The following is a 27,662-nucleotide window of genomic DNA, read 5'->3' as shown; positions in this document are numbered from 1 at the left end:
GTCATTTCATACAGAACCCTTATGAAGAAAAAACGACTGAAAACAAACACTTTTAAGTTTTATATCATAAAATACTCATTATTCATTATTATTATGATATCCGTGTTACGTTGATTTATGAAGCCAAAAGTATCTTTTTTGCATATAGATATTAATAAATCTGATAAAACTTTATAACATTTTTATACGTTATACGTATGTCCAAAATAGATAAGTTTGAGCATCATATTACGATTTTCAGTTGTTCGCCGACCCTGTGTTCGAACAGGCACTCATTGATGATCTTTTTCTTACAAAATTGATATAAATTCAACCGTCGGAAACCTTTAAAATCTTAGTATTAATTTTCAAATGACGTATGTGATAAATTTGGAGGACAAATTTACGTCATCTAGATTTGAACAAAAGCTAAAAAAATTTCAATTCACAGCTGGACTTATCTTTCTGATATTAAACTAGACGTTAAGTTATGTCGCAGCAATATAACATATATTATAAGGTTTTCAACAATGATATCCTTTAAATTCTATAATGATGATTAATAAAACGTTTAATTCGAATTAAAATTGTTATAATGAAAATATGTTGCTGCCTCATTTTCAATAATACAGCGCCCATTAGAATGTGAGAAGCGCGATGCATTATGTCCTTTGAAAATCAGTACATGTACTAAGATTTTAAAGATTTCCTACGTTTGAATTTATGTTAAATCTACATCTTTCTATAATATTAATTTGTTTAATTTAAATTAATATATACATATAAAAATGTTATAAAGTTTTATCAGATTTATTAATATCTATATGCAAAAAAGATACCTTTGGCTTCATAAATCAACGTAACACGGATATTATAATAATAATGAATAATAAGTATTATATGATATAAAACTTAAGGTCAGACGACACGTTCTTCAATTTTAGATAACTTTTTCCAGAAATTTGTTTATGGTTTACTACTACTTTGACAAGCTTTCTTGCAAAAAATCAGGGTACCTTACCAGGCATTTCTGCAAAATACTAGAGTATGCACTATCCTATATAATCTTCTTGAAAATACACTTGAATTGCTGATATGAAAATAAATACATATACAGCACTGCGAAATTCACTATATTAGAAAAATATCTCCGGCGTGGCGGGGCTTAGAACTGACGACCTCTAGAACCTATATGATTCTGGCAGTGAGCGGCAACGGTTCTAACCACTCGACCATCTAAACATATAACCAATTACAAGTAAATTTTGATCATTTTTAAAGTATTTTTAAAATTAATATTTTTTATTGGAACTTTTTATTACGAGGAGACACAAAAAAGATTCTCGAGGAACGTGTCGTCTGACCTTAAAATGTGTTTGTTTTCAATCGTTTCTCTTCATAAGGGATCTGTATGAAATGACAATATTTATATAATGGTTTCGCGTTAATTCGCGAAAGTAACGCTTTTATTCGCGAAAGTTACGCATTAATTCGCAAAAGAAACGCGTTATCTCGCGAAAGTTACGCGTTATATCGCGAAAGTTTCGCGTTTATTCGCGAAAAAAATATTTTTTTTTACCTACGAAAATGAGCTCAATGGGCTTTCGTATTTTTCCCCTCTATAGTGTAATAAAGTGAAAAGAAATACGACTCGATACCTCAAAGTTGAAATCCTTTAAGTGTCCAGTCAAACTGTACACAGACCTTCTCGAACACAGGTCCCCTGGAGTATACAAACAGTCACGGTCACCTGAGTACCATATCCGTTATCCTAGAGATGCTTCAAATAAAAAATGGCAATGATAAGGTTAAAATGTAAAATCGTCGATGGACGGCGGAGGGGGGGGGGTAAGAACATTATTTTACAGAAAAAAAAATTATTACCAAAAAAAAACGGAGAATTTTCTGAACAAAATTAGCATTAGGCAACTTTCACAAAAGTGAACTTAGCATAGTTCGTTAACTATAATTTACGAACCGCTAACTGTAGTTAACGATTATTTAACCATATATAGTTTTCATCTACAAAACTATATTTAACGGTTTTAAACTAATCCAAGTTTTTCTGTCTGTAAATAAACGTTAACTATATTTAAGAGTTTCACAAATCGTGGAACTATATATTTACCAGATATCAATCTATGTTTTGCAAATGGTTGTTTTTAGTGTAAATCTGAGTTTACATTTATGAAACATAGACGATCGTGTTAACTATGGTTTACATTTGTAAAATATAGATTAACGGTGTTAACTATAGTTTCACAGGTGATAACTTAGGCGAATTTGGTGGTCTTTAACCAGTTTTAGATTTGGTTTATGGTTTGAAATTAGTTCATAAACCACGTTTAGGATTCAAGCCGGTTTACCTCAGTCAAACAAAGGAGCAGTTTCATATGTAGTTTGCCGGACACATACAATGTACAAATATGGCTTCTAATACGCACAAGCATGCATGTGCATATCTGATAATTAATGCTGCATTTTAAGATACTGACGACGACTTTAAATTAAATTTTGGAATAAAAGGACGAGTTCATCGCTTGAAATTTGTAGACATTCAGGACATTGAAAAAATTGTAAAAGTAGTGTTAAGTTGCTTTGTTTTGTTTGTAGCATGATGATGATTGTGCAGTGTTTGTAGAAGAATGAGAAGGACGATGAGGTTAACAACAATGTGGAAATTTTATGTGGAAATAATGCAGCAAATATATTACCCAAATATTATGAGGTTTTCCATTAACATACACAATCTTTGGGAAAAAAATGCATGTTTGTTATTGATATTTCCTCTAAATACAAGAATAAAAGATGTTCAAGTTTTTTGGAGTATTTTTAAAACCTAAATTCTGTTCCTTTTTTTACTACAATAATTCTAAATGTATATTAAAACACTGCATGTGAAAAGATGGAAAAACTAAAAAAAAAGTTATTTTGGTAAGTTTTCATGTAACATCAAAATACTGGATGGAAGACAGAGGATACTTTCCTAATCTTAAGAAAATAAAGTGTTATAAATAATCATTGTTAATATTTGATGCATCTTAGCCAAAAGATAATCAATTATGGCCAAAGACCTGTTTGTCTTGGTTAACATAACTGATTTTCATACATTGTTTGGGAAACTATTAATAAAAATATTCTTCATTTTTTATCATATTAAAAAAGGAAACCAAAAAAAAATACAATTTGAAAGAAAGTGATATATAATTGTGTGAAAAGTTTTGAAGGCGGACAACACATATTAGATAAATTAGAGTAAAAGCTTGTTTAAGCCTTTAGTTAATGTACATTTTCATTTCATTTTATTTATTCTCATATTGTATAAAACAACATAGAGAAAATATACAATACATACAATACTAAACAAAAAGCAAGAGTGTATACTGTACACATCAATCTGGAGAGTTGACTCTCTTATTAATAATATTGATAAATGTACATAAGTTATTAATAACAGCTAATTTATTACATGAAAATAATTCAAAAAATTTGAAGGCATTTGGTCGTCTAAAATACATAGATGGTAAATAAGCTTTTCTATATTCTTTCAATTCCGGGCATATCATAATATAGTGATATTCGTCGCCAATGTTATTTTTACATAAATTACAAAATCGTTTATTTCTAGGTACGTTGTTCCATCTGCCTGTCTTAATTGGCAGTTTATGGTTGCTTGTTCTAAATCTAACTAATGTAGTAATGTTATTCATATAAGCACCAGAGTTTATGTAATTTCTAGGTACAAAAATGTTAATGGTAAACAAATTATAGATCAATCCTTTACTAGATTCGTTACAATCAGAGACCCATTTTTGTTGAAATTGGTCAATCAAGGTTTGCTTAACAACATTTAAAATCCATTTTTCATTTTCTACATTATGCGTCAACCAGACATAGCTTAGACCACATTCATGTAAAATATTCTGTATACATTCAACCCATTTGAAATTATAATTGTTGATTTGTGTTAGGCTATGTAAAAAATTATGCAATATATATGACAATTTTGATTCTTTACCTTTCAACAATCTTATCCAAAAATTCAACATTCTAATTTTTACTTTCACACACAATGGATATCTAGCAAGTTCACCGTAGATCATAAAATTTGGTGTGGACGTCTTAAGGGTGTTATTTACTCAGGGTTTGAGTTCTCAAATTCCGATTGTTATAAAGTTCAATGTAATAAGTAAAATTTGTTCTAAACACAAAAAGTATTTATGAAATGAATTGTTATTGACAAAACATTCAATAGTTTTACTTTATTATAAAATTAGGCTCAAACAAAAATTGACTTTTAGTCAAACAGAGGAAATTCGGACTAAATTTTGCAGATTTTGTTTTCTGCTAAAAGTTTTTTGGCAGTAGTCTAATATCAAAAGTTAGGATTTTATATTTAATTGTATGTAATTTTGCATATTTTTCGTTAGTTTTACTTCACTTATTCATAAAAATAATCTTATGGCATGAATAATAAAAATATTGAAAAATGCTTAAAAACGATAAAAGACACCATATCTCAAAATTTTGATCATTGACCTCATATAAATTTTATGCCAACTGAATAAGGTCAATATAAGTAGTTCAATACCATAAATGTTTTAGTATTATCATCATTCAATTTTTTGTAAAATTGAATCAAAAATGGGAAGGGATTTGAAAAATGATAGAGGAAATTCGGACTGAATTATTTTAAAAAAATTTATGCTGAAATCTTAATGTTGTGTACTTATTTAGTGACACTACCATTCATAAAGTGTATCTTATTTTTTAAAGTGTTTAATTATTTGTAATATTTTTTTAATTAAGAAAATCTCAATCGTTGTGTAAAATTTTATGGGATTTTTCAATATATATTCAATGGCCATTAACTCAAAAAGTAGGTCATTGACCTACTTTTCTGAAAGTGAAAAATAACAATACAAGCAAAGGTCTATAACACACAATAGATGGTTTTTCATTATCATCAGTGGGTTTTTTTTTCATTCTGAGTAAACGTCATCCTTAAGACTAAGTACAAGTTTACAAAATTTAAGATGCAATTTTTCAATGATACATAAATTTTCAAAACCCCACAATTCAGAACCATACAGTAAAATTGGAACAACCATTTTATCGAACATATCAAGTTGACAATCAATCGATAGATTTAATTCTCTTGACTTTTTAATTATTGCGTACATAGCTCTGGTAGCTCTCGTCACTACAGATTTCCTAGTTCTGTAGAAAGAGCCTGTTCTTGAAAATATAACTCCTAAATATTTAAATTCCTTGACGATTTCTATTTCGTTACCATTGTATAGAAATGATACATTTGAGGTTTGTCTACCTTTACCAAAAATCATTATTTTAGTTTTCTCAACATTCACTTGTAATTTCCATTTTTCACAGTACATTTGAAAACAACGAAGATGATATTGTAGATCATCTTCGGTTTCGGACATCAGCACAGTGTCGTCTGCATACAACATAATCATAATTCTTAGATAACAATTTGAATTTTGTTCAATTTCTTCAGACAGGCTTTTCAGTCCTGTGACATTTTCATGTGTTAAAAAATCTTCAAGATCATTAAGATATAATGCAAAAAGAAACGGAGATAAGTTTTCTCCCTGACGGACACCATTCTGACTAGGGAAATATTCGGAAAAATCATTATTATAAAATATTCTTGATCTACAGCCATTATACATATTGACAACAACCCTTAAACATTTCATACCAATACACACATATTTAAATAAATAAAACGTGTACTAGTAAAATGAGGATAATTAGACGCAAAAACTTTACATGTCCAGAACACAAGCTGTACTAGTAAACATTCAATAATTTTAGTAATCCACTAGGCTACCCCTATTGTTTTTTCATGGCGTCCACTAACTGTGTCATAACTTCTATTTTCCTTTCCTTGTTTTGACCTCTTCGCTCATGTTGATCATTTATCTTTTTCATCAATTCTTTATTCTCTTTTCTCATATCATTATGAAACTATATTTTATCATTTGACTGTCTTTGGTTTTTCTTTCTAGGGGCATCATCATCGTCTTATAATGGGAATCTTCTTTTGGTACATCTTCTGTGTTTTCTACTACATTACCTGCGTTTGATCCAAGCATGAACACAGGTTTGACATTCGGTTTATATCCATAGCATTTCTCAAGTTCATTATAAAATGGACACTGTTTTCTTTCGTTTCCCGATTTTGAATTATGTACCAACACAACCTTGGTAAGGTTTTTTCATTTTTGTTCACATCGGCTAAATGTAAATGAAAACACCTTCTTCTGCATTTTCAATCCAATTATTATAATTTTCCAAACTTCCTTCTTCATGGAAAGTTTGGTGACTTTTTCTGAGTGTGTAAAATGCAATTCAATCAAGCGACTGGTGGCCACATTTGACCATGTTAAACTTGTACTGGGTGCACCTGTTTTCCATTCAGCCGCCTTACCTGGAAAGAAATACCATAAAACAATCATGACTGTTAATAAAATTTTCTTAGAATAAATCATAATTAATTTTAAACATGAGAAGAGCAAATATTATCTGTGTTTAAACTCAAGTCACATAAATATAGTAATAGTTTAAGAAACATTATACAAAATAGCATGCTATATTGTGTAATATATAGAGATCATTTAATACCAGCTGTTTCTGTGCTTTCAATAGCCTCGGAATATTTTGAAGATTTGCGAAAAGTCAGCTCCTCAGGTCCCTTACACCAGTCAACAATTAGATTTACGATCTACGGTTCGATCCGTGTCTTGTAGGAATTCTTTTCCAAACTCAGATAAATTAGCTTCCACTCCCAGGTACAATGGTTAGCACTTGTTGAACACCATGAAAACTTTATCTTTGTTTATCGCTTTCTGTTGAAAGTTGCTTGCATCATTTTCGTTTTCAAATACAAAGGTGTGTAGCAAATCCGTCGTAATGAAATTGTGGTACTTTTACAGATCAGCATCTTTGATCTGTACATTATTATTGTTGGTAGAACCTATGATTAAGAAAATATAACTGTGGATATATATACATAATATACTATAAGCATGCTCTCGACTGCAGTATGCTAATAACGTATGTGTTTATACTCTAACGGTGAAAGATTGGGCGTTCGGTAACATCAAAGGGATGTATCTAAGGAGACTAGAGTGGACTCTACCTGAATGCTGTTTACCCCTTTGACGTGTGGAACGACCCAATGTTATAAGGACGCGCTGAGAGTTTCTCAGGGAGAATTGATATACATATGTAGCAGGTCGAGACCACTATATTTTGTGACGTCGGCATAAATTTGCATACTAAATTAGCCATCAGTTTACTTTTATCGACAAACCAATCAGGTGAATGAGTTGCAAGGCATTGTGGGCTATTACAAGTTTCAGTGTATACAAAGCGTATTAAAAATATATACCATTTTGAATTATCCTTTGGAAACTCATTATGAATGATTTTTCAGAATTTATGAAATTAATATGGACAGTTATGTCTGAACTTCAATTTCTATGCTCACATTTCAAAAAATATTGCATATGAGGACTTATATCAACCTATTTAAATACCCCATTGTCACTGTTCAAAAGAGAGGTACGTCCTATAGAATTAGAAGCAGCGAGTACCGTTTTTTCACATGATATCCCATATTTAAAGCAACATTATTAGAATGCGCGTTGATATTTTCTTCAGGGACATTCATCAGAATGCTTCACGGACAAAATACTATATGCTGCACAGCTTGTGCTTCTGCGTTTGTATACTACCGTGGCTATTCACGTATGTTACAAATGTACAGTTACCTGTGTTTATTTCTAGTGCACAATGATAAAGTCACCAATACACAACTGTGCAGTTTTTTCTTATCAAAACCTGTTTGTACTTGTATGCGTATGTTTGTCAGTCGTTTGATACTGATCATTTTTGAAGCAAAAATTGATCAACTAAAACAACAGTATTTTTCAATGTGAGCATGGAACAAAGTTAATGGTACGTAATCTTTCCTTTTTTACCTTCTAAAGTAAAAATCAAGATGTACAAACATTCCGGCAAGCAATTAAATATTGTGAATAAAACAGACAAAAACCACGTGCGTCTGTTGAATCGTAGACACGTTGTAGACCGTCATGCATTGCAACTCATTCACTGGATTGGAGAATCTGTTTGACGAAAATACTGTCACGTGTTAAATAATGCTATCCATATAAGGTAGTGTACCCGACCTGTGTAGCAGCCGAAGAGGAAAGACTTCCAAGAAAAAGCGAAGAGAGAGAGAGAGAGAGAGAGAGAGAGAGAGAGGGGGGGGTTGAAGTGAGTAGCACCAGTAATTAGAGAAGGCAAGAGGAATTGTGGTGAGGTACCTGGAGAAGTAATCCTGAATAAGGGTGAAATAACCTGGTACTCCACGAACACAATAAGAACTCTGACAAGTAACACGGTGCAGGGTGCCCGGTGTAACGAAGAATTTTGACCCGGGTTGAAAATTGACCCGGGGGTCATCTTTCAACGTTGAATATTGAGACCAAAGGTGTTGAATAAAGACCCTAATCCGTTGAAAATTGACCCGCATCGTGGAATTTTGATCATGAAACCGGTTCAAAATTCAACAGCAAAGAAGCACAAATTAACGAATCAATATTATAACTTGAATTTATTTAATTAAAAATTATCGGTTTTTATATATTTATTCTTTAGATTTAGGGGCATGCTCACATGTTTCAACGGGGGGGGGGGGGGATTAAAATAAGACTTAAATAATTATTTTTTAAATTAACATAGTATCCCTTTAAATATGTACATGTAATAACTATTTTATTCATAATAAACTTTTCGCGTATAATTGCTGTGTGTGATATTTATATATATTTAAAGAACTATATGTTTTTTAATAATATTAAAATACATGGTTACACGTTAAAATATTCAATTCAGAAAAACTTTTTTTTTTTAATTTGCTGGAGAAGTGTACAAATATAAATAATTTTAAAAAATTACAATACGTCATATTATCTAATTTTGGTTTTACGTTCACCCAGTAAATTGAAACTTTGATATTGTTCATTGTAAATTTTCTGAGTGGGTGTTAATAAAAAAAATTACAGTATGTCATATTGAGATTTTTGTGTTTGCACCCACTCAGTTTGTTAAAACTGTGACTATCTGAATTTTGTATTCACAGCCATCCAGCCAATAACAGTTTACAAAATGATGATATGCTAACATGATTACTCTTTCATGAACAATGCTGTAGTAACTATATCTTGAAAGCCGATTTTTGGTGTTTTGTTTGTTCCGTTAGAATAACTTTTGATGTAACTAAATATCATCAAAATCGCTAATTTTTCTAGGCATTAACAATTCTGCTTCATGGAATCTGTAGCAAGTAAGCAACCTAATTTTTGTACAGGATGACAATAGAATTTTGCTTTAAAGTTTCTAAATTGCTTTGATCACAAACAGTTATCATAAATTTAATTACAGTAATTGTTTTCGTCAATAAATTGGTAAATTGCATTTTTTGAATAGAAATAAGTAGTAGAAGATCATACAGCAGCGTTGGAGAAAATGGTTGACCTTCCTATCACAGCCACCTTCATTATTAATTTAATTTAAACGTGTTAAATGTGTATATTATGGTATATAAGACATGAGGTACTTGAATATTAAATAATTATCTGAATATTTATCATATATGATTGTATGACATACTGTTGGTAGACATGTTCACTCACACCTATATTAACAAACAGATCACCTTCATTTATACCTGCAGAGATACAAACATAAGAATGAGATTTTCATGATCCAGCCCATTTAAAAAGAACAGTAAATAAAAGGGAACTATATATTAAGTAAATATACAGGTATAATACTTAATATAACTTAAGTATAAACATGGGAAACAATTTTACAATTTTATCTATGTGAAAAATCAGAACTACCATAAAGTATATAGTTCATATAAAATGGTACACTAATCTTGAATATCCAGGGGAAAAATCACATTTCCTTCAGATTCAGACCCACAGTATAAACATCGACTCACATCAGAAAAAAAATCCTTAAATAAGTAAGTTTCACTAGCTTTATTCCGTAATTGACGTAAAATAATATTTCCTATTGTCTTAACTGAAAGATTTGTAAGCTCTAGGTATATTTTGTTTTTAAGTTTTGACTTAAAAGAAAGATAAAGTTGATGAAATTTTTTTTTCTGCATGAAGATTATTCCATAATTTACATGTAGACGTAGCAAAGCTATTGTAATAAGTATATAGTGGTAGATAGTAAAAAAGCTAATTCGATCTATGATTATATGCATGTTCAGTAAGAAAATATGATTGAATTCAATCTAACATATCTTGTGGTGCTAAACCATTTATATTCTTGTAGAATATAATTAGTTTATGGTTACACTTTCGAGATTGCAAGGTTTCCAAATTAAGCTCACTATATAAAATTATTTTAGAAGAATTAACTCTGATCCCTGTCACTGTCCTGGTTGCTTCAATTTGTACATGTTTAAGCAATTCGGATTTTTCCTTGATACAGCTGCTGCAAACAACATATCTATCAGTTGTATACTCTTCGCATACCTTTTCATGTATATACTATTAATATAATTAGATCAACAATCCTCCGACTGTTTATTTATAGTTGCAAACCTACTTTTTTTTAAATTGATATCATTTTTGCTTTAGAGGGTATATGTTTTTAATTTTGAGAAAATATATTACGTCAGTTGCCTGTGTTTCTAATTAACAGGTAAATAATAGAATTGAAAACTCAAAATTATAGAAATAAATTGCCTTTTTTAGAAGAACCATTACTTTTATGCAGAAAATTGGATGGTGCTTCAATAAAGTTAATCAGACAAGTTTATGAAAAATTATTTTTAAGTCGTAAAAAATTAAAAACATGTGTAAATATGTATATGCTGTATATATATGTATAAAAAAAACCCAGTATATATATATAAAAGGATAAAAATATGACAACCAATCATTTATTATTTTGTCAGTGAAATATTCTGACTTCTTCAAATTAAGCATAGGTATTTGACATTATATCCTTTTGTCTTGATATAAATATATATACCCTTTACCCAATAAAGCAGTATAGAGGTTATATATTTTCAATTATTAGAAAAATATACAACGTCAGGTGCCTGTCGAATAGAGCTCTGTTGAATTGCCTTAAAGTGACGATAACGGGCAATATGTTTGTTAGATATATTTATCAGAGATTGTGACAAGTTTAAACTTTAAATTCTGTCACATGAGGGAATGAAAACCATGTCATCTATGTCAAAAAGTATTCTAGCCCTACTCGCCTGCTCCATTCCGAAGCAAACGGTCATCTTCTTAGATTTTATACATAGTATTGTAATAATAAATGGATATCATATTTTCAATCTAAAAACTAAATGATTAATTGGACATATCAGCCTAAAAGATATTAGCCTTGTCCGCATATGTATCGGACAGTATGTACATTTTAAAACTGAAATTTTCAAATATGTGCATGGTTGTACATTTAAACCATGTAGAGTAAGTTCCAGTTCAGATAAAAACTCTGAGGTTTGGGTCAATTCTCAACAGGATCAATTTTCAACGGGTCGAGGTAATCGGAGTTTAGAAAAATCTTTCTCATACCGTTGAAAAATGACCCCGGGTATAAATTTCACGATTTTGGTATCAATTTTCAACGTTGAAAAATGACCCCCCGGGTTAATATTCAACGTTGAAAAATGACCCCCGGGTCAATTTTCAACCCGGGTCAATATTCTTCGTTACACCGGCTCTAGGACACATACACACACCTCGCCTTATATTGATTATTTTGTTGTAAATCCAATCATTCATACTCAGGCAGAGTAAAGGAAAATTATTAATATATATAATACCCTATTCCCTTGAAAAGAACCCAGTAGATAACACGTTATAATACATAATTGTAATTACAAGATACATTCTTGTACATGTATCACTTTATGCTACAATAATAAAACAAGCTATTCAATGCGTTCGAGTTTCCTCTCTCTCTCTAGAAAATATGAAACCGTTCCTTATTATGATTTTAATCGTCTTTTGTTTAAGTACACTGAAAAAATATTGATCAAATATCTTGGAGCAATGATTTTCAAAGACCTGGATTAAGCCCGACTCGAAACTACAAAGTGCACATCTCAGAATGAGAGGTGGAGCCGTTGTAAAGCTGGAACTGTAGAATATATTATTTCCCGCACTTCGAAACAAAAAATAAATCACCCTCGAAGGTTGGTTTGACAAACTGGTTTCAGTTATGGTAAAAACAAATAAAAAACCGGTTTTAGGTTTAAACTAGTTTAAAACCAGTTTAAGAAACAAATGAATAGTTTTCTAATTAAACTAGTTCAAAACCTAAACCTGTTTTTAAGGAGGTTGGCACCTGAAATACTAGTAATGTCAACTATCCGAAAACCACTTGGATAAATAGATGCATGGGGGACCTAAAATGTTTATTTATTTTATGTTTCGATTGTGGAAACTTCATCTTGCTCCCATTCTGAGATGTGGACTTAGCATTTTCGAGTCGGGCTAAATCCAGGTCTTTGAAAATAATTGTCGTTAGATAATTGATTCACTGTATTTCAAAATGGGTTTAAGTAAAATATCTATTAAAATCCTTATAAAGAATGATTCCGTATAATTTTTTAAGACAAATTTTTTTTTTAATAGAGGTCTTTTGTTGATGCTCTTTTTCATGCACATTGTAAATGGGTGTAAAAATACATGAAATATTAACGGTGCTTGTTCATAACACCACATTTTTTTAGGATTAGGAAAGTATCCTCCGTCTTTTATTCTGTATTTTAATGTTACAGTATAACTTCAAAAACCAAGCTCAAATGTTTAACTGAGGTAAACCGGATTGAAACCCAAAACATGACGATTAATCATAAACTGCAATATAGTAGTTTCAAACCTTTAACCAGAACTAAAACTGATTAAAGAGCACCTAATTCGCCCTATGTTTATCTGTCTGTAAATTAATGTTAAGACTTTATAATATTTTGAATAATGTAGATTCACATAATTATGCGGACAATAATTTACAATCGTAAATAATTAAGAGTTGTAAATCTAGATGATCGCGTTTACTCTGGTGTACAGACGTGAAATACTGTAAACCAACTATTATTCGTTAACGAGAAAATTCCGCGAGATTTTCTTCATAATCGTCCAAGGCAGTCCCTAGCAGACTACTGAAAAATAATAATTGATGAATCATACAATCATCATCTCTCTCTCTCTCCTCTCTCTCTCTCTCTCTCTCTCTCTGAGGTTAAAAATGATGAAGTTTTAAAATTGTTAACTAGAGAGGCAATCATTAGGGGTAGCGTTTAGAGTTTGACGATCAGAAACCCATGACGTCAGGATACGATTGTGGAGTATATAGAAACTGATTGTTCTTACATTTAAATATAAAGAATACATTTATACAGCTCATGTATCAATTTGCTTTGTTTGTACTTTGTTGTTTTCTAAGTAATGTGGTTTTTAAGAATACAACAACAAAAATGAACCAGATTTTAAAGTTTTGAATGATAAAGCAAATAACAACAAAACAATGAAAGTGAACAAAAGTGCCGCGAAGATTTTAAAAGTGTATTGGAAAGGTGAGAATGAGAATTTTAAAGAGTTTGTGTACAAAAATTGGACGAAATGTCACTTTTACAACGATTTGCGTAGATCATCACTCTTTGTAAATACCAGTGATAGTCTCACTTTAAAGTCCTTGGGAAAACAAAACACTTATTAGGTAATATTATTGTTACTAGTTATGTTATTGGTAATAAACCTAATAAGTTACAATATCCTGAAGTCACGTGCCCCATTTAAACATTTAAAAAGTGTTTCTTTTTGGCCCAAGGGAATTTTGTTTCTGTATTTCCACCTCTATAATGTACTGCAACTAAAGTATATCTGTTTCAAATGTTTAATATAAATATTAAAAACAAATCTTGCATTTTTTAAAAACAATTTATTAAAATCCAATACAAGTACATGTAATAAGGATGGCTTGTACAAATATATATTAATGAAGAACTATATTAATTAATATTAAGATTCAACTTGCCTCCAAACATATTTTTATGAGTGACCATGCTGGATTGATTTTTCATTTTATACAAGAGTTGATTTGGGATTTGTCTCATTTGTTTGCATTTAATGGTAGTATATGACGTTAAAGAATTTGTAATTCATTCTGAACCAGACAAAATTGTACATTTTTATTTACTTATAGAAACAAAAATTGCGGATGGAACAAATTTTTTTCTGTTTATTATCTTTCTTGGACTATACATTTTTTTAAGAAAATAAAACTTGCTCAATGGTTATAAAATTAATACATGTGCAAATAAATTAAAATCAAAATATCCATTTATAAGGGGTCATAAGAGACTCTCATTATATAGATATATACTAGATATACGTATGTATAAAAAGTCTAGCTGCAGGACTGTAGCTCCCGGTCTGAAAAAATTCGGATGGACGACCTGGGAGCTACAGTGCCTCCCATAGTAAAAAACTGCAATTTACGGCGCACAAAAAATTGCGCTAAGTTTGGACTTATTAACCTTATTTTCACACAAATTCTGTAAAAATAATTAGAACCATAAAATTCTTCAGCAAATTTACTACTGATATCATCACTTTACTTGCCTCAGACCTTCTCTTTAACATGATAACCGACCTCGGAAAATGAAGTATGTTAATTTACGTCGAGATCGAGAGTCGCCATTTATAAATGTAAACAAATATGCACCACTTTAATTGACAGGGCTGGGGATGGTGTTTAAAAGAATATCAGAGGCAAGTGAAGTGACAATATCTGTAGTAAAATGTCCGAGGAATTTTTTGGGATTAAATATTTGTACAGAATGTGATCGTAGATGAGATTAATCAGTCAAAACCTAGCGCATGTTTTTGTGCGCCGTAAATTGCAGTTTTTTACTATGGAAGGCACTGTAGCTCCCAGGTCGTCCATCCGAATTTTTTCAGACCGGGAGCTACAGTCCTGCAGCTATAAAAAGTCTTGACATCAGATAAAATTGTGTGATTTAATTCATTTTCTAATAAATTGCATAGAGTTGTATACAAGTTACCAATATAAACATTTTGAAAAAAAAAGTTTTCTCTTAACTAATAATTCTTTCAAAATTCTTAAATAAAAATATTTGTTGATAAAACAATCTCGCTCACTGAATTGTATGAATATGACATTAATTAGTGTTTTTCAACAAAAATGTAAGGAAATATAAAAATATATATTTCATATATTTATCGACAAACTTGGTTAGAAACAAATATTTCTTATTTTAATGCATTTTGATAAAAAAATAAAATAAATGAAATTTGACATTTACAATTCAACATCTGTTCCTTTCAGATTATAATTACAGGATTAGGTATTTGTTTGTAAGGGAATAGTTTGGTAAAGCAGTTTTGATTGAAGTACGATTTGCGGGTTTTGTAAACCATGAAGAGACCATAGATTACATCTAAGCCAAGATTCGTTCTCAGCACCAATTGTTTGTAGGCAATGCTGTAAGGTAACAATTTTTGCAAAGAAATTTTGGCAGATTTTGTAAACACTCAAAAAGACCGATAATTACATGTAAGCCAGGGTTTGTTCTCAGCACCAGTGTTTGCAGGCAATAGTTTATGGAAAAGGCTTACATAGGCATTGCCTGCTGCCTAATCCATTTATGTAATTATATACTTGCATAATAAAATCTGTTCAAATTCAAATTCAATAGTTGTTGGACAATGCATAATTTTGACAGGTAGTGTAAACACTCGGAAGATCAATCATGATCACATATTAGCCTAGGTTTGTTCTGAGCACCAATCTTTTGGTCAGCTGGTCCACACAGATTGGAATCATTGGCTCTATGGTCCATGGCTTGTTGTCTTCATCAGACCTGTAATGTTCCTTATCAATGAACTCCATTAGGGATCTGTTCACTCCCAGAATTAAATCAGTCAACTCAAAATCCTTCTGCTGGCCAGCCAATGCCTCTACCTCCTTGTACAAGGTATACACAAACTGACAGGCCTGGGTCTCCCTCTCATCCCCACCCTCACTCCTGTCTCCCTGGTCAATGACTGATCCAAGACTCTCTCTGGTTTCTTTCTTCATTTTGCAGGTATATCCACCTAAAACAATGCATGCTGTCTTATTAAAGGAATTTACAGATTAATAACTGCTTCATAACTGACCTAAATTAAACTGTTATGTAATCCTACATTAAAGCATCCAATTGATGACTGCTGCCCAAGATTAGAAAGTCATAAAAGACTGAACCATATTTACTTATCAAATATACATTAAACATGTAATCATAACTTCATTACAAAGAGAGTAAACTAATGGCAAGATCCTTGATAAATCACATGGTGAAAGCTTTTACAATACACATGTTATGTATAAAATCTGTCCCACGTGAAAAAACTTTGAGATGAATTGATTTTGTGAGTTGCACTACTTGTATTTATCTTTCGTAATTGAGCCCATGCAAAACATTTTATTTTTAGTTATAACCAATGTAATAAGCAACAATAATCATAATTTTTAACCTGAAACTTCTGAATGATAAAGTAGAAGATCCGCCTCTATAGGGACTGTAGCTAGAGGAGGTGGGGAGATTCCATCCATAAACAAAGACCTGTCCTTCTGGGCCAGCTGAGCATTGCAGGTCTGTAAATACAGTAAAACATGGTTATAGCAAACACGCTTATAATGAAAAGACTCTGTAAATCAACAGCTTGATATGCATGTTTTATTGAAATGTTCATAGCAATTTGATACATGTACCAAAAAAAAAAGAAAAAAAGAAAAACTGTAATTTACAGTGAACCATTAAATATGCAATCAAATTAATTATACGGTAATAAAGAAATGTTAAACTTGATTTACATGCATTCTGCCCAAGTAAACCTGTGATGACAATAAATTTTTATCTAATATCAGTGCATGCTTAAATAAATGTACTTTGAAGATTTTTCCTGGATAAGAAAGGCACATAGAGGAACATACCCTAGCTAAGCAAATGAAGAAGATCAACTCAAAATAAAAATCTTTAGGAAATAATTTTCCCAAACTTTAAAAAAGTTTATAGAGGACAGGCTTGGTTCTTAAGAGGGCTGCTTGAGTATGGACATATTCATGCTATAATAACTTCCTTGAGATAAGGAGCTCAGTATATACTATTAGATATAAAAAAAAAAAATGTCCAAACTTTTAAAGCTAAAAGCTATGGGTTTTTTGTTTTCTAAATGATGGTTTCTGGCCAGAAATATAGATTTAAAATTGTCAGATGCTGAGGGTAATTTGTTGTTCATTCCACCTCCTTCAGCTCTGTGCAGTGTGGGAGTAGCTGGGATAGATTAAGGTGGAAGCAACTGCAGGGTAATCATTTGGGAGCCTACATCAGGAAACAGGTCAATATTTGTGCAATATTTAGGAAAGGCAGTACACACATCAAATTGCAAGAATATAAAAACGAGAAAGCCAATTTTTTCTCCTTATTTCTTATAGTTCTCAACTCTAAAAAAATAATAGTGAGATTTTAAAATTTGCGAGGGTTGCATCTTGTGATTTTACACTGATATTAATTCTTCACGTCTAATTAAGAATCTATACAGTATTGAGGCTTCACAATACATGTAATGTATAACTGTATACACTATGTATATTGAAATACATGTACACATGCAGTAGGTCAGTGAAAAAAATATGTCCTGTTGATTTTGAACTTACAAAAAAAAATTAGCTTGTTGAAAACTGATCAATGACATGTTAAATAAATGATTTAGTCAATTTCTTATGATTAATTTACATGTATTTTCTTATACCTGGACAAGAAATATTTTGGGTTTCAGAGCCAAATTACGGCAGTTGTTTCCATTAAAATGTGACATCAAGAGAGTTGTGGAAAATTTGGCTGGTATTGGTTCTCTCTGCTGAAAATTGCTGATTGGATAATTGGGTAAATAAAAATATCCATATTCCCCAAAAGCTAAAACAACAAGGAGAAATATTTCTGCATCACTGGTAAACTCTGGACTTCTTGCTGGAAAAAATTTTAAAAAGTATAAGAGGAAAAGTATAATTGGGCTGCGCAATCAAAATGGCAACCAACGTATCGCAGTTCATTAATAGAAATATTGTAAATATAATTATTGTTTATTGCAATACCATTTTGAGTTCTATACATTCATGCATGTATAAGCTAGTCCCATTGATAGAAATAAAAGCATGCAATGATTTAAGAAAGAAAAACTAATTTTACCTATGCTGACCAACTTCCTTTTAAGATTTTCCACTGAATATAAAGGATGATCATATTTATCAGAATCTGGGTCAAGTGTGCTGATAATGTGAGGCTCCAGGAAACCCAGCTGTTTAAAAGTCCTCTTTAGGAGATCCACATCTCGAGATGCCGAGTCACGCTCTTTAGGAAAAATTCCAAAATATGTCTTCCTGATGTCGATAATAACTGGTCTACAGAGGCAGCCTTTTTCCTTAGGAATTGTTAAATATGTCTCTGAATTCCATCTCTCCTGGGAAATATTCACAGGATTCGCCATCACATTCAGATCTTCAGACTTTCTTCTCGGCTAAAAATTAAAATACAGGTGAAGATTCTAACAACCATTTTGCATTTATTTGCATTCAGAATAAAGAAGTGTACATGCATCTGTCAATATTTTAACTATAATTATTCAGGGACCTGTATATTCATTAAAAAAAGCTTACTGTACAACTGTTATCTGGTTATAACGTTAGTGCTTGAAATGAATTGTGTGACTGAAAAAACCATAACAGTTACATATCATTTTTGCAAACTAAAACTCAAAAGTAACAAAATAAAGAAACATCGTTAAAAAACCTATGAAATCTGTCTAACCTTTCTTCCACCCAAATATCAAAACATTTTGAAGGAAGTAATCTGGTTTACACTAGAGAAAGTGAAAGTAGAGTAGGTTCCGGTAAAATGTTTTCTACCGAGTCTCACTTTAATTTTTATTTTTCCACATCTTATTCGAGGAAACGCTTCTTGATGAGTGAAAACAAACAGGGAATTTAGCTCAAGATCAACATCGAATAAAAATATCATGGAGTGTGATACTGATGCCAGTGATGAAGATGTTCTCTTTGAGGTATTATCTTCATATCTAAACTGTTCGGTTGTATTTCATAGCAAGAAAATAGTTATCTTATCCTTTTTTCTGTTCAGATTTGCTTTGATGAATGTACTATTTTTCGATTTCACGTTCGTCAAAATTCAACCCCCTGGGATTTTAAATTGCAACAATGTCCATTGATGTCTTACAAATGTCAGACTCCTCTGGATTCATGAGTAAGATGTGCTGCATACTTTACTCTTAATGGGTTAAGGATAATGAAGTAAATGGACACATTCATTTAGGAAAGTGGGGCCTTTTATAAATGTTGCCAGGGGTCTTTTTAAAATATCTCCAGCACTAAATACCCCAGGCTTGAATGCTTGTATGGTTGTTCAATGTTACTGGACAGTCATGAGAAATCATGAATATGTATTATAGAATAAAAAATGTTTATATCCAAATGGATGCCATAAATGAATAAATGTTCAATACCTTTATTATGTTAATTCAACAATACAAGGCTGTAAATGGATGTTATTTTCTGTCCAGAATTCCCCACTTTATCAGCATTTAATCGAATCAGGAGTAGAAAACATTTCATCAGAGAAAACAGTCTCGAGTGAAAAGGACAATGTACAAAAGAGGACAATCCATATTTCTCAGCAAGATTTGGTGAGTGGAATTTCTTTTTTTACCCATATTTGTTTTTTTTTTCTTTACATGGTAATTTAAGTACCCAAAACTTTTTGTATTTTTTAGGCAGGTTCAGGTGTGTTTACGAAATGTGCAGGATGTTTTTCAAGCATTGTTTCCATTTTACTGGGATTAATCCATTTGAAATCAGAAGTGAATGAAATAGTAAGTATAGTTAATCAGTATTTCAAACATTGAAAATGTGAATTTAGGAGATGTACATGTATCAGACATTGGAATTAATCAAAGGATACACAAAGTCAAATATTGATAGACTTGTAGCAGTTCAGTGCCGTATAGGTTTTTATCAGTACTTCGCATTGTGTTTATTTTTGTTTTGAGACTGAATTTGACCTCTACATTAAGAAATAAACTTTACTAATATCTAAATACGAAAACGACTTTACTCTCAATATAGATAAACCAGATATAATAAACTAAGTTTAAAGTTAATGAAAACCAAGATTAGCAACCCTTTATAAATTTATTATAACAAAATGAGAACAAACAAGTCTATATCAAGTACTTAAAATCCCCCAACCCTAAAGAGACAGATGAGAAGGGGACTCAGGAGAAATATATCTAGCGAAACCATCTGTCTCCCTCCCTCTATCTGGAGAAAAAGTAGCTAGCAAAACCAGCCATCTCCCTTGTCAAATAAGGACTTACACGACTTTATATACGGAAAATAGAACAAAGACAACTGTTAGTTATTGGCTATCATATAAAGTGGGCGTTACCAAAGTAATAGAATTAAATCACTTTGGGATCGGACTACTACTAATAATAAATAAAAATGAAATCCTGATCTACCACAGACTATTATAATTAAATATTGTTGGTGTATAATTATGTTGATCAAGATATTATGTTGGCCATATTGGCTGTTTTAACATTTTGTTTACCGGTAGTTCTTAATTTGTTTTTTTTTTTCTTGTAAACCTTCACTTGTTGTGTACATTGTTGTACTGTACAACAGTAATGATAATCAAATAACTATTTTCAAAGTTTTCAAGAAGAGTTGAAAATCAAAACTTTTAAATTTTTGTTTATAAATATATTTTATTTATATTTTTTGCTTAAAGAAATTGTTCTACAGAGACTGTATACTGGAGAAGTCACTACATCACAAAGCGCTGGAGGAAGAGGATAAAAATTACTTGAAACATTTCTCTGGGCAGAGGCAGGCAGAGTACCTGCAAGGGAGACAAGACCCTGCCCTAGTTTCCAAAATGTAGGTACTGGGGGTATTTAATACATAATCTTTATTAAGGCACTTAAAGGCAGAGCATTTCTAAATGAGTTCTTGAATTATGGTAGAAAAAAAGTTCTCCGTATGCCAAATTCAATAAAGCAGGTTTAATATGATCTTGACAAATAACAAGTGATCACAAGTACTGGATGACTAATACTGGCTCCACTAAGCAACAATACTCATTTTGTAGTATTCTTATGTTTGGTATCCCGCTCCTTACATCGTATTTCTATGGAAGACTTATGTGGCCAGCTTATCCTTGGAAATACAAACAGATGACAGATGCTATGTCAGTATTAACTGCCGTGTATTTCCTCTATTTGATCGGCAAGGCTTTGTACCTTGCCTGGTACAAATGGTCACTAGAGGGCTCTGTACAGGAAGTAACAGAGATGTTAGGGGCTGGAGAGGACTTCTTTAGATGGACGTCTAAATGTTTACGGCTTATTCAGGAGACAGAGCTTGTGGCGAGGGGATTTACCATGTGAGTAAATCTATTCTTTCTTGATACATATGTAATAAAACTTATCTTGTTTTTGGTTTGATTACTGGGTAATGGATATGTTTGATTAACATCCTGTAAAAAGCATACATTTTATCATATTCTATACTGCTTGATTTGATCTGGGACAGAGTTAGCCATAAAAGTCCACTGAGTCGAATAGAACAAAATGGAATGCTGGGATATCAGAGGCAGTGCCCACAGTTGAGAGCCCAGCTGTTTATCCTGTGTAGAGACTGTTTGATAGCCACTAAAGACTGGACAAGCCAGCTCATAGCAAGGTATAGAGGACTGTAATGAGCTAGAAAGTGTTTTATAGTAACTGACTGAACCCACAGCTGATAATAATCCATATGGTTGAATTTTTATTGCATACCCTGTATATGCTAGTTATGTTGATGCTTAAAAGAGTAAAAGAGAAATAACGATGTATGGGCTGGGTCCTTGCTAAAATCGGCATTGTCATGGCATTGGAAAGCCAATCAGATGTCAGTTATGAGCCTTCTTATTATGTGTGTGATCACTTGTAAAAGATATATTGAATTGATAGTAAGTCAGTTACAATACAGGTAATTCATAATTAGAGAATACTATGAACTAATCAATCCTAGTAGTCAGCATAACATTGTCTGAAAAAGTATTACTCTCAGCCAAGAAAATAAAGATTTTCAACATAGGCAGGGTAATACAGGTACTGTATGTACCTATACACATGCCTCGTGTGAATAGATTGCTTTGTTAAGTATGACAAAGTACTTGTAATTAAAATTTTACAATAATTGATTGAGTTTTATAAATTTGTAAATATTAAGAGAAGTTTATATGTATTGTGCACAACCAATACAAATGCTTTCAGATAAAAACACAACCTTTTCAAGAATCTCTAGCATAATGAAACTGTTATGCTTATGCCTAATGAATAGGTAGTGCTTTTTCTCTGCTTAATGTAAATATATTTTTTTTATATATTTTAAATTTTGACCCAGGAGCCCTATATCAGCTGACAAGTCCATTAATTTCTTGGCCCACATTTCCCTTGAGGAGTATGGTCCTTGTCTACAGGTGAAGGGAGACAACCAAGAATCTCAGAAAGAACTGGAGAATGTCACAGATGGGTTCTCTGTGTCAGCCATAAAGGTAACAATAAATTTTTTTCGAATCCCCAAAATACAACTGTATTAGACGATCTACATCACCATCTTAAGTCGGACTTTGGGCTCTCAAGTCTGTTTGGGAATAAGTAATTACACATGTCACTCTTTTGTTTTTTTTATAGGGAGTTAACCAGGTCTGTAAGATGCAGTATTCTGAACTGTGTAGGAGTGTAGTCCTCCGAGTACTTCAGTCTCTCGGTAAGTCTCATTTCATTCCTACATGTATCAATTATCAGGTATCTAATGATTCCAGTCATCTTAAAGTTGTATTTCTCTGATTATCTGATTGCATTTTTGACACATACTGGTCATTTGAATTTATTGGCATGTAGTTTATTTGCAATATTTTTAATACCAAAAGGATGTTCTTACATAATATCCATAAAAAAGATACTTTTGTCAATGTTCTACACTACAAACTGGCTGTAGAGCTATTTTATGCTTTGGTCTCTTACTGAACCTAAGCTGAAGATAAAATATACACGGTACATGCAATACACAAATACCGGTACATGTACATATATGACTAAAGCAGTACTGACGCACTGAGGAAATCTTAATGCAAGTAGAGCCTTGTTTTGTTAATATAAGCATCCAGTCACTAATCTTCTCTTCATGAAGCGATATAATGGTTCCCTTGATGATTGACAGAGTCCCATGGCAGTAATCCACTGATGACCCAGGGTGTACAGGAGAGGTACCAGCAGAGTACTAAGGAGCTGGAGACTCTGTATGGCTATTACAACAGTGTGACATCACCCGCAGAAACACTACCCCCAAAACAAGACCTCAGCAAAATGAATGACCTTGACATAGCAGTTCACAGCCTTGACCTTCATCTACAGGCAGCTTTATTAAGGTACTCTGGGGCAAAATTATGATGGTCATATTTATTATAGTACAGTATATGATTATGTTGAAGGAATTTGCTTGTCCATGACCAATTAATTTTGGCTCTCCAGTGTCTAATTTTTTAAGGCGTCGAGCTAATGCTCGGCAGCCTTCTAGCGATCGTCTGGATTGGCAATCGTCCAAAAATTCATGCACTGCACCGCCTTTTTAATGCGCATAAAAAATAAGTTCCTTGAAGTATTAAACGTATTACAAGATTTGTATTCCTTTAATGCAACTTAATTGTGTACAAAAAATCCATCTTTGCCTCCCTGGTTATTGACAACTCATTGCATTAGTATAAATTTGCTTAATCAAGAAATGGCGGATGAATACAATAGGGTGCAATGTAAACATTCACTAAAATATTATTTAAGTTTATCGCTTACATTTTAACTGGAGACCGTGCCCGATAGAAATAAAATTTGATATGTAAATTTATTTGTTATCGGGCATGGTCTCCAAAATAATTGTAAGCATTAAACTTATCTAGAGATTTTTTTGCAATTAATAAACACGATAATGCAGTTGGTTTTAGATAGCACGTGTTGTGGATTTGTTTGTAAACAACCATAGCATAAGGTAATCTTGTTGGGAATTGAAATAAATAAAAGTATGTTTTATTATTATAATTAGGGACACACTGTTAATGTATTCAAATTATGAGCCTGTGAAAATTGTGGAAAGACTTTTTAAAGCAGAAAGAAAATGATTTCTTTGGAACTTTGAAATTTCTTCGATTTTTTGTAACCATGATGAGTTATTGTATTATAATCGCATCACTACCTATTTTATAACCAAATATACTGATTATTGTTTTTGAAACAGCACAAAACGTAATTCATTTCCTTTTTTATTCTAATATTATTTGATATACGACTATTAGTACAGTACAGAAATTCAAATTATTGATATCATTCTATATAAAAGAAAATGTCAGCTCGACGCCTTTGTGGCCGTTCCGGCCTTTGATTTTAAATTTTGACATGGGAAGAATTTGAATAAAAGGTCATTAGTAAATGCAGTTACAAACTGGAAACATCATGATATGTTTATTTGCTTTCCAGGGTCAGAAAGTTATCAGTCCTTCTGAAACATTCACCCAATCAAGACATAAATACTTCGGACAAGCTGACCAGCAGTCAACCAATGGACAGTCTACTGGACCAAATCAAACAGGAACTGCTGGCCAGCAAAGGATGCTGGGAAGAAGGAATGGAACGCCTTCAAAAGTTGTATAAATATCAACCAATTCCAGGTATTTTTATGTAATTTATGTAGATTGGATACTCCTTAACTTGGTTTTTTTTTTCGCATTTGATATTAGCCTTTTATTTCTCTCCAGCTGAGAGGCCAAATGAGGGAGAGAAGCAGACAGTTCACACCCAGATGCCCGTGGATGTGCCCCCTGTAGACATATTCAACACTGGTCCACCCATCATAGAGGATGAGGTTTGTAAAATGAAATGTGATGATCTCTCATTGTGTCCAGACACTTTCTGTCATAATTTATTTACAGTACAAGAGTGAAAATATTCCTACAAATAGAAAGGTTGACTTTATTGCTTAACCTGGATTTTAATCTTGTTATTTGCCATTTTGATACAATTTGCCATTTTGATACAAAAATATTAATACGAATTATGCAGTCGAGTTGCATTGATCAGTAGAAGTGTCTTCACCGACTTTCATTTTATTGAAATTAAAGATACATATTCTCTGCTACATAATTATGAAGTTTTAAAGTTTATAGAGTAATTCATGTGATAAGGTAGTTGATTATTTAACACTTACATGTAACTGTTACAGGTGTTTGAGGCTTATATTGATGAGGAGGTGGATGCTGACCCTGATTACAGCTGGGATGAGTATCTCACCCCAGAGGAAAAGGTACCTACACTGGTTCTCACTTGTTCTTATTCTACATTTTTGTAAAAAAAATCTGTATATAAGTACATAAAAAATAATATAAATAATTATACAAGGTACATGTACATGTATATACTCGCAGTAAGAAGATGTCATGTTGATGCTTATATTGAGCAACTAGTTCTGAACACACATTTTAACTGTATACTGCATATAAACATGTATTTAGCAATAATATAAAAGGAGTATGGACTCAGTGGAAAATTACATCATGCTAGCATAGTTTAAATAAAGATACACATCAAATCATTTTTATTGCCAAAATCTATGAATCCACTAGTTGATTTGAGGAAATATGTGTGTAAACATAATAAATCAGCTCAATTGAATTAATCATTGAAGAATTCATCAAATATGCATCTATCACTAATCCATTGCTTTGTTTGAATTCATTAATGAAATGTTATCAACTTTCATAGGACTGGTACATAAATGATTTATTTATTAGTAAATAATCTTTGTTTATAATAATCAAATTTTGTAGGAGAGAAAGAAGAGAGAGAAACAGGAAGCCCTTCGCCTCCTGACTGAGCTGAAGTCAGTAATTTCTGTGAGGGCAGAGGAGATGGGGAGGAGGGAGAGAATCGCCCAGGAGAGGAAGTATGGCCCGGTGTCCCCCGAAACTTCTGGAGACAGGAAGTTAGAAAGTTCTGTGGGGAGAGAGGACTGTCATCAAGAGACAAGGTCTACTCCAGAAGATTACCCAAAAAGGTTGTGTAAATCAGAACAGGAGAGTGTATGTTTAGAGAACAAAAAGAAGGAGATTGATACAGATAATGACTTGAATGGTGATAATTACAATAGAACAACTCCTGAACAGTTCAAAAGTGGAAGTGACAATAGTAATCCTGAAAGTGGACAAAAGCCTGACCCAGAAGGAGACAATCAGAGTGAAGGTAGACTTTTTACCACAGGGTCTGAGGAAGACTCTGTAGACTGTTCACTGGGGAATTTCCCCCATTCTGTCCCTAGGGACGGAATTCTCCCTGTTCACAGTCCTAGCTTTCAATTTTCCTCCAATCTGGCAGCCATGGCTGTTGCCAGATCACGGGAGTTTGGACTCACTGAGGACACGTTTGGGGACAGTGAGTCAGACTCAGATCAGTCGGAGGACCAGACGATAGAAGGCTAGTCCTCAAATACATATACTGGTTGTTAAATGTTTAATTCAGAGGACCAAAAGGTGGGCTGGTAATCAAAATACAAATACCAGATGATGGAGGACTAATCCTTGTACCGGTAATGTAAATACTAGTACTTACGTGTGTATGTCTAAGTCATAGGAACCAAACAAAAAAGTGCCAGGCCTCAAAATACAAATACTGGTCATATGTCTAAGTCAGAGGACAAGACAGTAAAGGACTTGTCCTTTAAATACAAATATTGGTCATTATATGTCTAAGTCAGAGGACAAGACAATAGAGGGCTAGTCCTCAAAATACAAATACTGGTAGTTATATGTCTTAAATCAAAGATTGAAAAAGGATTTGTTGCGATGCATGTAGCTAAAAGACAGAATACCTTCCGCTAACATTCAACAAATTTGAAATGATGAATGTCTTTGAGGGATGGAATTACCTATATTTTTAAAGTCTTTTCAGCTGTGAAAAAATATTCATCTGTAACAGAGACATGTTCAGCAAGTGCTTGGAATTTTAGTGAGCACCCTTGTGCACCCAATTAGCTGAACATGCCTCTGGTGTTTCTGCTTTTAGAGGGCCATGTTTGTAACTGCTGAGTCGTAGATATGGGATTGTGCAATCAATAAATAAAATTTTAAAAATGCTTATTTATAGTTGTTTATATTTGGACAGTAATGAGTAACACATACTCCATTGAGACACAATGACTGAACTGACCATTTTATTTTTTGCAAATCTGATGACATTAAAAAATTATTTGGTGCTTTAAATTTTTGCAAAAGACTACTTGTACATGTACTTATGTTTAGACCAATCGTGTGTCTCTGTATGTAAATGTTTTCAATTTTCACCCCATTTTATCTCGTAACCAGCGGATGGTTTTAAAATGGGATTCATTAGAGGTAGATGTACCATGACAATCTTACATAACTCTACCTACCCACT

At 32.3% G+C, this 27,662-nt stretch overlaps 2 protein-coding genes across 5 annotated transcripts; one reads left to right on the top strand and one right to left on the bottom strand.

Moving 5' to 3' along the window:
- Window positions 1-15,060: 15,060 nt before the first annotated feature.
- Window positions 15,061-19,054, bottom strand: LOC109617035 (caspase-7). Of its 3 annotated transcripts, XM_034450451.2 has the most exons (6): window positions 18,932-19,004; window positions 18,781-18,831; window positions 18,314-18,641; window positions 17,877-18,094; window positions 16,599-16,719; window positions 15,063-16,178 (listed from the first exon to the last, which is right to left on the bottom strand). In XM_034450451.2, exons 3-6 carry the CDS (start codon window positions 18,609-18,611, stop codon window positions 15,844-15,846), a joined length of 972 nt encoding a protein of 323 aa, XP_034306342.2. In that variant the 5' UTR covers window positions 18,612-18,641; window positions 18,781-18,831; window positions 18,932-19,004; the 3' UTR covers window positions 15,063-15,843. The 3 variants fall into 3 exon arrangements, with proteins under 3 accessions (XP_034306343.2, XP_034306342.2, XP_011426227.3); XM_034450452.2 differs by lacking the exon at window positions 18,781-18,831 and having other exon boundaries at window positions 15,061-16,178; window positions 17,877-18,040; window positions 18,932-19,054; XM_011427925.4 differs by lacking the exon at window positions 18,781-18,831 and having other exon boundaries at window positions 18,932-19,052.
- On the top strand, window positions 19,046-27,362 carry LOC105327440 (vezatin). 2 transcript variants are annotated; one of them, XM_011427930.4, is made up of 13 exons: window positions 19,046-19,184; window positions 19,701-19,823; window positions 19,911-20,009; window positions 20,930-21,078; window positions 21,290-21,583; window positions 21,733-21,882; window positions 22,588-22,738; window positions 22,878-22,953; window positions 23,407-23,614; window positions 24,714-24,904; window positions 24,992-25,098; window positions 25,456-25,536; window positions 26,060-27,362. In XM_011427930.4, exons 1-13 carry the CDS (start codon window positions 19,140-19,142, stop codon window positions 26,705-26,707), a joined length of 2,322 nt encoding a protein of 773 aa, XP_011426232.3. In that variant the 5' UTR covers window positions 19,046-19,139; the 3' UTR covers window positions 26,708-27,362. The 2 variants fall into 2 exon arrangements, with proteins under 2 accessions (XP_011426232.3, XP_065937263.1); XM_066081191.1 differs by lacking the exons at window positions 19,046-19,184; window positions 19,701-19,823; window positions 19,911-20,009 and having other exon boundaries at window positions 20,945-21,082.
- The last annotated feature ends 300 nt before the right edge of the window (window positions 27,363-27,662 follow it).

The sequence above is a fragment of the Magallana gigas genome, chromosome 4 (genome assembly GCF_963853765.1).
Source record: "Magallana gigas chromosome 4, xbMagGiga1.1, whole genome shotgun sequence".
Taxonomy (NCBI): domain Eukaryota; kingdom Metazoa; phylum Mollusca; class Bivalvia; order Ostreida; family Ostreidae; genus Magallana; species Magallana gigas.
The sequence above is the reverse complement of the archived record's forward strand: the minus strand, read 5'-3'. Positions and strand labels throughout refer to the sequence as shown.

Coding starts and splice junctions, on each gene's coding strand:
- LOC105327440 (XM_011427930.4), top strand. CDS start 19,140: ATGGAGTGTGATACTGATGCCAGTGATGAAGATGTTCTCTTTGAG. Junction 19,185..19,700: donor ATGAAGATGTTCTCTTTGAG/GTATTATCTTCA, acceptor TTTTCTGTCCAG/AATTCCCCACTTTATCAGCA. Junction 19,824..19,910: donor ATATTTCTCAGCAAGATTTG/GTGAGTGGAATT, acceptor TGTATTTTTTAG/GCAGGTTCAGGTGTGTTTAC.
- LOC109617035 (XM_011427925.4), bottom strand. CDS start 18,611: ATGGCGAATCCTGTGAATATTTCCCAGGAGAGATGGAATTCAGAGACA. Junction 18,095..18,313: donor AAGGAAGTTGGTCAGCATAG/GTAAAATTAGTT, acceptor AATTTTTTCCAG/CAAGAAGTCCAGAGTTTACC. Junction 16,720..17,876: donor CCAAAATATTTCTTGTCCAG/GTATAAGAAAAT, acceptor CTGTATTTACAG/ACCTGCAATGCTCAGCTGGC.